This window comes from Aspergillus ruber (assembly GCF_000600275.1).
Source record: "Aspergillus ruber CBS 135680 unplaced genomic scaffold scaffold00009, whole genome shotgun sequence".
NCBI classification, from domain to species: domain Eukaryota; kingdom Fungi; phylum Ascomycota; class Eurotiomycetes; order Eurotiales; family Aspergillaceae; genus Aspergillus; species Aspergillus ruber.
This window is the reverse complement of record NW_024467305.1, coordinates 298,383-307,058: the sequence shown is the minus strand read 5'-3', so window position 1 is coordinate 307,058 and position 8,676 is coordinate 298,383. Positions and strand designations below refer to the sequence as shown.

Here is an 8,676-nt window from a genome sequence, read left to right as displayed (position 1 = left end):
CTGTGCAAGTTCTCTTGAAATGCCTTTTTCGTATCTAGAACGGAGCCGAAGATGCCGGGATTGTTGAGAGTATTTTTGTTTCTTTTTAGCGGAGCCACTTCCGAGGGCCCCCCTGTCACTGCAGTACTTGTACAGATGGATTCAGATCGGGTCGAAGAGTAGCAAACAAGCATGAAGCTGCAGTCCCATCACATCTCAAGCCATCTGGCGCAGACCAACGAGGGCTGTGTGGAAAAGGAATGGTAGATCTAGCAGTTAGATATCAATGTATACCTGCTGCATCATGACAAATATCCACTGGAAGTGACGGCAATACATGATGTGATACTGGAGAATAATATCAATCCTATAGTGATGACCTTTATTAGTGGGTTTGTTTCTTTTTTTCTCTTTGTTGTGTGGTATGCATACAAGTAGTACTAGTAGTATGTATATACTTGCTTGTTATTATTACAATTTATGGTCTGTTGTTGACATCGCAAAGTCTGGAGATAAACCAAACCCCGCTTATTTTTTCTCCTCTTTTTTTTTCCCTTTTTTGCTTTTTTTTTTTTTTTTTTTTCCTTCTCACATCCTATTAATTCCCGTCTATTTCTCTTAAATCTCATCAAGATCATCTGTGGCTTTCCAAATCGCATCCCTGTTGTTGGGTCTTTTTGTCCATATTAAACCAATATATATCATCGCTTGGTTCTTATCTCATCCTGGCACGTGCGGAAAGCGGATTGTGGCTGCATCTCGCCTGGAAAAGAAACAAGGTATGTTTCTTCTTTTTCAACTGTTTGTTCTTATTCTCTCTTTATTCTTCGAATTATCCTCTTCTGTCGGTAAGATGTGATATTGGGGTTTGCCATCATTCGGAATCTGTTTTCTCCACTCTTTCTCACCGTCTATACGCATCTCTTCTGTTACGACCTATGAAAGAGCATTACGCTTTCGATGGCACCACCGGATAGCCATCTGTGCTTCTTCAGCGAACGAGCTGCACTTTTTATCCATTGAATCTCGGGTTTACTGACGGTCTATCGGGTACGATACCAGCGGCTGATCCTCCCCGAATCTCTCCATCCGGCGCGCAACTCGAGAACCCAACTTGAGATAGAGCAAAAGATGCTAGCTGGTCTGGTGGGTATAAAGAATAATCTCTTTCTGTTATTATTGATTCATGGTGGATGATATCAAAGCTGACGTTTTCCAATACAGGCAACTGCTTGTCATCTTGAACTTTAAAAGCGCTGGCTCCAATCTTGCGATGTCCTTATCGGATGTTCCGTTCGCCCATTTCCTACCTTACACCCACAACCACTACTTCCCGGATTACCACGACCTATCTGCCGCGAACTCCATCTACCAAGACCCTACCTTTCACTCTCCCGCCCCGGTCCTCTCCCACGGCGTGTCATCGCATTTCTCCACTTCCGTCAAGAGCCGCAGCGCCGCCAAGTCCGCATTCAAGATGAACACATTATCGACCGAGGAGATGGAGCGGTTTCAAAAGCTCTCGAACGAGTTTGAACCGGATGTTCAGGTACGGGGTGCTTGGAAGGATTCCGCTTGATTCCGCATCAGAACAACCCGGCTGACACCAGGTGGCAGGGCCCGCTCGTGTCAACAAAACAATCGACTCAGGCAATTGCAATAGATTATGCGAATGCAGACCCTACTCTGGTTACAAAGACTAGTGTACGACAATCTGTTCCCGTTTTACAATAAGGGATGTATGGTCTCTAACTGCTCTATTATAGACTCTTGCCCTCACACATCCCACGTCGCGTATCATGAAAGGCGATGGCAATTGCGGTTGGAGAGGTATGAACCAGGTTCTTGGATTGAGCTCGATTATTGACTGACCTCTAATAGCGGTCGCATTTGGCTACTTCGAGAATCTCTTTGCCCTTCGCGATTTGGTTTTGATACAGAACGAACTAGTCCGGATCAAATCGTTATCCAACCTCCTCGACCAAGTCGGCCATCAAGATTACCTTTACGAGATCTTTGTCGATGCCACGGAACAGGTCTTCACCCAATTAATCCAAGCCATTCAAGATGGCATCCGTGACGATTCGTTCCTCATCGACACGTTCAACGTCGAGTACAGTTCGAACGCAATTCTCACCCACTTCAGAGTTAGTATAGTATAGCTGTCTCCCTGGCAGAGTGAATATTGACCATGTCTTCGACACAGCTTCTTACAGGCGCGTGGATGAAACTGAATCCTCAGCGGTATCAAGCGTTTATCCCCATGCCGTTGGATCAGTACTGTGCAACACGAATTGAGACGGTTAAATCGGAAATTGACGAAGTCGGGCTTCAAGCACTAATCGATGGTGTCATTGAACGATCCGGGTTTGCCGTTGAGATCCTATATCTCGACCGCAGCCAGGGCGATGCCGTGACGCCTCACTTGTTGACGACAAACCAAACCAGCATCGAAACCATCCGACTATTATACCGACCGTGAGTTTACTTACAGATTTCTAATGCATCGAATGTGCTAACTTGTACCAGAGGTCATTACGATCTGCTTTACCGCCCCGAACCAACTGTGAATATGGAACCCGTGGTCAACTACCAATACGCAATGACTTCTAACTACTCCCCCTGGGATCAAGGTGCCCTCTCCTTCGACGTCAACCCAACCTTGATGTCAATTCCAAACCTAATGATGGATCCGGCCTTTGCGATGGGTGCGGCCCCGATGTCTCCGGCTCCGATTTCTCCCCCGGCTCCTTCAAGTCCATATCGCGTGTCTTCCCCTCATGAGGTCTACCAAGCTCAAATTCCCACCTCGCCGCCACCACCACCGGTTCAAATGCCATCACCGCCGGCGCCTCGGATGTCTGCTCCTTCAGGTCCTCCGCCGCCGATGAGCAGTCTACCGAACCGACCCTCCGATGGGCCTCAGATTCGGTTGAACCCGTTGGTGATGAAACCTAATCTCAGCCGTTCTCTTCCGATTACCACTCCGTTTAAGAAGTGAGTCCTTCCCTATTTCTATTCATATCGAGAGTGGAGGTTAATATGTATTATAGCTCTCCTTACAACCAAGCCCACTTCCAAAACCAAGATTTCGAACCAATCCACTGGGAACCCAGCGACTCCCGCAAATAAAATATCTGCAATTTTCCATCGAATAGGAAGGAAGCTTCGTTGAACGAAGCCCTTTCTAAATCGCACCAAGCATCACTCGCATCTCTCGTTTTCTATCATGGACGAGACTACATTTACACAAGACACCATCTGTTATGAGCACTAGCGTTCCAGGACCTACTCACCTGTCAGAAGGGATCTACCTTTTGTTTCTGTTGGATTAGCATGGGTTAAATTGAGAACCGCTCTTTGTTGTTGTTTGATTACTGTTATGTTGTTTTAGCGTTGTTGCATGGGCATGTGCATACTTTTTGATATTATTATTATGGTATTGTTTATTATTTCGGTTGGGTAGTTATTTGTATGAATCAGGGACCAGAATGTATCTGTGTTGTCTATATATGTATGTATGTATGTATGTATGTATGTATGTGAACATTGAAAGTAAAAGTCAAATGGCAAATGACACGGGTTGGTAGCCCAGCATCTCTCTATCTGCATTGGTATTGGTATCAAAAAGAAAAGAAAAAAAGAAAAAAGAAATATGAGCATTACAAAACCATTCAAACTCATTTCCAACTCCAACATTCATTTCGGGAAAAGACGATGTTCGGCTCGGTTTTCGGTGGTTTTCGAATTCGATATTCTGTTTAGGGTGGAAGGAATGCATGTGGTGAGTGTATTCGAAACTCAGACAAGAACAGTGCTTAACCCAGTTAAGGCGTAAAATTCAACCACTCCGAGAAGTCCATCCCCGAAATATTCAGATTCAACTCCTGATCCACATCCGGAAACATGCCCCCAAAAGTTGGATCGTTGAACAACTGATCCGGAAAATGCATGAGGATAGGCGGTTGCTGCTGCTGCCCTCCATCACCTGCACCCCCGGTAACCGATTTATTTGCCGCTGCGGGGATCCCCGGCATGGGAACTGCGCCGGTAGTCGTGTTGGCATTACCGTTGTTGTTGGGGTAATAGTAGTAAGAAACCGGTGTGCAAAGTTTGTTGACGACTGCTAGGCAGCGTGTTGCGAGGCGGTTGTTGGACAAGGAGGGGTGGGAGAGGAGTTGTTTTGTTGTTTGGATATCTTGGAGCCAGGCCGGGGCGTCTGTGCTGGTTGGGTCGGTCATGAGGAAGATAATCGGGATAAGGCCAGCCTGGAAGAGGAAGTACAGCATGTACCAAGCGCCCAGTCTCGTGCAGATATAGTTATCCATGTACTCGGAGATCGAAGCGATTGTCAACCTGGCGTTCCGGAGACAGAGCATTCGACAGTCTCCTTCGAGTGGGTCCTCACGCTCTGGTGGCGGTCCGGGTGTAGGTGTCCATCGTCTAGCTGCCCATCGGAGAAGAATCGGGCGGTAGATGAGAGTCCGCAAGTTCCAGTCTCGCCACATTAGTCGCCTGCGGACGAGGGCTGTGGAGTCTGGTTCGGGCATCGAGGCGGGTTGTTTGAGGTAGTCGGGGAGGTTGTTGTACCATTCTTCCATTGGTTTTTGGAGAGAGAGGGTTTCTTCGGGGGTTAGGGCGGGGCTTGAGATTAGGCGTTGGTAGACGCTGTTTGTTAGGAGGTGGAATTTGGCTTGAGCAATTATGCCGGAGTATAAAGTTGGGCCGTCGGATTCTTTGGGTAGGGTCGTTGTGCTTGGTGTGAGTGCCTGCGAATCATTGATTAATCCCCTAGTTCTCAATAGATGGGAGATGAGTATTCTCACCTCGTCCTGGATGTTAAGGACATGTTTTGCATCCATGACCTTATCCTCCGGTAGGAGAATCGGTCTGCCAAACGTTTTGGCCGCACCACTGTCAAAGATGAAAACGCCCCACCACAATCTCCGTCTGATCTCCCGCTGCAGAAGACTAATTCTCCACCCTGGAAACTCCTTATGAAGACCAAGGCTCATAGCCATCCGGACAGCAAGACCCAGGAAATTCCACCCCGTATTCGGCTTGTTTCGTTTCTGCGCGTAATTGCTCATCAACAGCAACGCCTGAATCAGAGTCAAGTTCCCGGTTTCGAAAACTGAAACTTGTTGCAAATGGCCTCTGGCTTCTTGGTAGAAAGTGATGTCCAGGTCTGAATTGTCGTCTCCGATGCTCCATGCTCCTAGAGCTAGAATCGTGTTAAGAAGGATTTGCCACGAGAGGCCGTGTGGGCGGGGGATGTGCTCATGAAACTGTGCCCTAAAGGTAGCTTCATGAACGAAAGGATAACTCGAATGATAGTTGAGGAAGTAAGCGTCCATAAAAGCCTGCTCGATAAGACCAGATGGAGCAGAATTCAGAAGTTGAGATTTCAGTGGAACTCGATCTGTATTTCCGTTTGGCTTTGCCGTACTTGACGGAATACTGAGATCGAATCCATGTTTCATCAAAGCTCTTAGTGGCACAACACTGGATGAAGCCCCTGTGCATGGATTAGCAACTGTACAGCAAATCTAGAAAAGAGATACCAACCAAAATATCCCGAACCCTCTGGCTTGATAGACAGTGCTGCCATACCATCCGTCAAACCACCGAGTGAAATCTCCTTTTCAGCCCAGTCAAACCCATCTGCCTGTTGCGGTAGAGCTTCTGGAGCTGCTTCAGATCGATCCTCGGTTTTCGCCGGAGTCGAGTGCCTTGAGGATGACTTGGAAGATGCAGTCCTTGGTGGCGTTTCATGATCCTGCAAAAGCGAACGGACAGTCGCATCCAGGTCGCCCCCTGGGAACAGTCTTGCTAGAGCCGTCTCAAATGCTTGTAGACGGTCTTCGACATGTGTCAAGTGTCTGAACTGTCAGAATCTGGATCCATGGCTAATATAAACTGTGATACTCACTGCCGCGTAAGTGGGCTTCTGGTTACTTTGGGGCTATAATTGCACTCCTTGCCCAATTGCGAGCACTGCAGGCATGTTGGGCGCCCCTTTGAACACTAGTTGAATAGTCAATAGACGAACCATCGTTTGGAAGCGATAGTTCTCACCTTCGACTTTCGTAGCCGACATTCATCGCACTGTCGTCGCGTTAGCACTTTGGCCGTCTTTCTGGCCCGCGCAAGAGATACTTACAGCATAGGCATGAGAATCACGAGTACTAGTCATCTTTATCGGGGAAAATCTGCTTTCTTAAATCGCAAATTTCTTTCACATTGGATATTATCACGCCAGACTGATAGCATCTGATATCGAGGTTAGCCATGTAAATTAATTTCGCATCAGAAAGATGCCAGGCTTATGCATAGTAAGACGCCATGTTCGAGCAGTACCAAGGAAAATAATATAATATAATATAATAGAGGCAACTTTGACCCTCAGGGATAAAATACACTCAATGCGCGCCCTCAAGAAAACATCGAATAATGGGAAATACACCAAATCTGGAGGGGACGGCATAAAAAAAAGTACCGGCGAACCACGGGCCAAACTCACGGTAGGCATGGGAATAATCTGTGACCCGCGATCCCGGGATCAGAAGCAACGCTCGTCGAGACCAAAAGCGAATGACAAACCCATCAGAGGCAGAATAACCGATATAGGAAAAGGCGCAGCGATGGAGTTGGCGATGGGCAGGTTCGAACTGAAGAAAGACTGTATCATGTGGGGAGCCAGTCACCTGACCCGTGAAAAATCTCTCAGGGCGAATCGTATCCTCAGGCACAAACTACTGCTGATATGGTCAATCTGCTATTGAGTTATAAGGAAACCCTCGTGCTCTATGGGATTTGTATCTACTTTGGTCTTACTTTATGGTGTCTTTTATACGGAGTACATAGAACAGCATGTAGTGTTGCGCATAATGCATTGTGAGTAGTCCAATGCACCCCATAAATCGGTAGCCACGATATATACATCCACCAGTGGCAGTTGAATACGTTATCCAATAGCATATCCACCAATTAGACGCTATCTTGATTATATCGACTAGGCAAAAGGCATCTCTTTAAATGCTCCTCAATCCATTCTATGTATATAATTATGCCACTCACAATCGAGCCCTGGCGGGACAGTTCTTGACCAATCAGAACTCCCAGCAGAGCTTTCTTTATACAACGTCATGTGAATTTTTGATAGCAGTCCTCTATCAACCATCACCAATACAATACATTTGTATTAAGACGACATACAGTCGATAAGCCTCTAGCATATCGAACCTTTGCATATTTCCGAACAGCCATCGGCTGCGGCACCTCAAACAGACCTCAAACATGCCTACACAACCCCCACTACCACCCCTCCTCACACCTTATGTATCATCTCTCCCGCAATCCTCCCTCACCCTCCTCTCCTCAGTCCTCGGCGCAACAGGGAATTGGCTCGTCCTAAGGTACCTCTATGCCGCGCTCAGCGTATCCTCCACAAACACCATATTTGGCGCAGACGGAATCGATAATGGGAAGAAGCGCAAGGTCGTGCTCGTGAGTTTCTTGCGGAGTTGGGAGTTCTGGAGGTCCGAAGCGAAGAGATTGGTAAGTTCCTGTTCATAGATATCTCCAAGGCGATTTATTAATGGTGACCAGGGTCTGGATTTTACGCGACTGACAGACAGAGGCCAATTCGCGTTTGTGGATGGATTATCGGAACTTTTTCACACCCCGCAGGCGCAAACCGCGACTCCGGTAGCGCCATCAGCGCCAGCAAGCCGTTCTATTCTTCCTCGGACGGCACTACCCGTTCGTGGACCGCCTGCACCTGCGCCTACTCCTGTAGCTTCGGGTGGTGGTCTGAATAGAGCCACGACGGAAGCCGTACCTGGACCCGCGAAGCGACTGCACCTGACAGGCTACGGGACCGCAGCACTCGACGCATTGGAGAAGGATATATTGGATGTGGTCAATCAACTAAAGACTACGGCAGCAAGGGACGATGGAGGGGAAGCAGAGGTATTGCTGATCGTCGACCAACCTGACTTGCTACTCGCTGCTACAGGCCCGAGCAAAGGGGTAGGAGCTACGGAAATGGGCGAGTGGGTCATGGGACTACAACAGGTACGTATAGGCTCCGCATCAATTGGGGTGATGGGCTAACAAGTTCGATAGCATTCGCACGCGACGATCGTGGCTGTTTCTGCCGATTCGCCGCTGATACATAATGCATCCGAATTCACCCATCACCCAGCAACTCCGCTGGAGAAGGAGCATGCTGCGTTCGCTGTAGGATTGGCGCATAGGGCTCAGATGGTCGTGCAGCTTCGGAATTTGGAAACGGGTGCCGCTCGGGATGTCAGTGGTGTACTAAGGGCAAGCAAAGGTGGCGCCTGGAGTGACGACGGCAGCACCGACGCTGAGGCCAAGTGGGAGGAGAAGGAAGTGTTGTACTTTGTCCAGCGGGACGGGAGTGTAAATGTCTTCGGAAGGGGTGAATAGAATAGGGTCACCGGGTTTCGTATAGATGTAGATAGAGCTGAGTATAAACCTGCCCATGAGTTTTTTTTTGTTGATAGAATGGGATCTGTTTGAATCCAGACAAATCACATTGGAAGCATATCTCAACCTAGTATCTGCCACGACCTGGGATATCCGCCAGCGTAAACTAAAAAGGAAAATCATGAAAAGCTTCCCCTTATTTTTATGTCACCCAAAAGAAAAAAGAAAAAAAGAGAAACC

General features: G+C 47.8%; 3 protein-coding genes across 3 annotated transcripts; 2 read left to right on the top strand and 1 right to left on the bottom strand.

Moving 5' to 3' along the window:
* Positions 1 to 1,456: 1,456 nt before the first annotated feature.
* Positions 1,457 to 3,111, top strand: EURHEDRAFT_453550 (OTU family ubiquitin thioesterase; the record flags this gene model as incomplete). Its single annotated transcript, XM_040784132.1, is given in 7 exon segments — positions 1,457 to 1,535; positions 1,547 to 1,683; positions 1,746 to 1,809; positions 1,861 to 2,126; positions 2,186 to 2,457; positions 2,509 to 2,976; positions 3,033 to 3,111. 7 exon segments carry the CDS (start codon positions 1,457 to 1,459, stop codon positions 3,109 to 3,111), a joined length of 1,365 nt encoding a protein of 454 aa, XP_040639845.1.
* Positions 3,112 to 3,704: 593 nt separating this feature from the next.
* On the bottom strand, positions 3,705 to 6,590 carry EURHEDRAFT_476590 (putative C6 transcription factor (Gal4)). The gene is made up of 7 exons (XM_040785425.1): positions 6,143 to 6,590; positions 6,058 to 6,087; positions 5,912 to 6,006; positions 5,548 to 5,861; positions 4,806 to 5,497; positions 4,049 to 4,748; positions 3,705 to 3,958 (listed from the first exon to the last, which is right to left on the bottom strand). Exons 1-7 carry the CDS (start codon positions 6,173 to 6,175, stop codon positions 3,807 to 3,809), a joined length of 2,016 nt encoding a protein of 671 aa, XP_040639844.1. The 5' UTR covers positions 6,176 to 6,590; the 3' UTR covers positions 3,705 to 3,806.
* Positions 6,591 to 7,278: 688 nt separating this feature from the next.
* On the top strand, positions 7,279 to 8,436 carry EURHEDRAFT_453862 (uncharacterized protein; the record flags this gene model as incomplete). Its single annotated transcript, XM_040784160.1, has 3 exons — positions 7,279 to 7,539; positions 7,591 to 8,058; positions 8,110 to 8,436. 3 exons carry the CDS (start codon positions 7,279 to 7,281, stop codon positions 8,434 to 8,436), a joined length of 1,056 nt encoding a protein of 351 aa, XP_040639843.1.
* Positions 8,437 to 8,676: the final 240 nt, after the last annotated feature.

Excerpts from the sequence above, each read along its gene's own strand:
- EURHEDRAFT_476590 (XM_040785425.1), bottom strand. The coding sequence starts at position 6,175 with ATGACTAGTACTCGTGATTCTCATGCCTATGCT. Across the intron at positions 6,007-6,057 it reads GTCGGCTACGAAAGTCGAAG|TGTTCAAAGGGGCGCCCAAC; the intron begins GTGAGAACTATC and ends CTATTCAACTAG. Across the intron at positions 3,959-4,048 it reads CTATTACCCCAACAACAACG|GGCAGCAGCAGCAACCGCCT; the intron begins GTAATGCCAACA and ends CAGGTGATGGAG.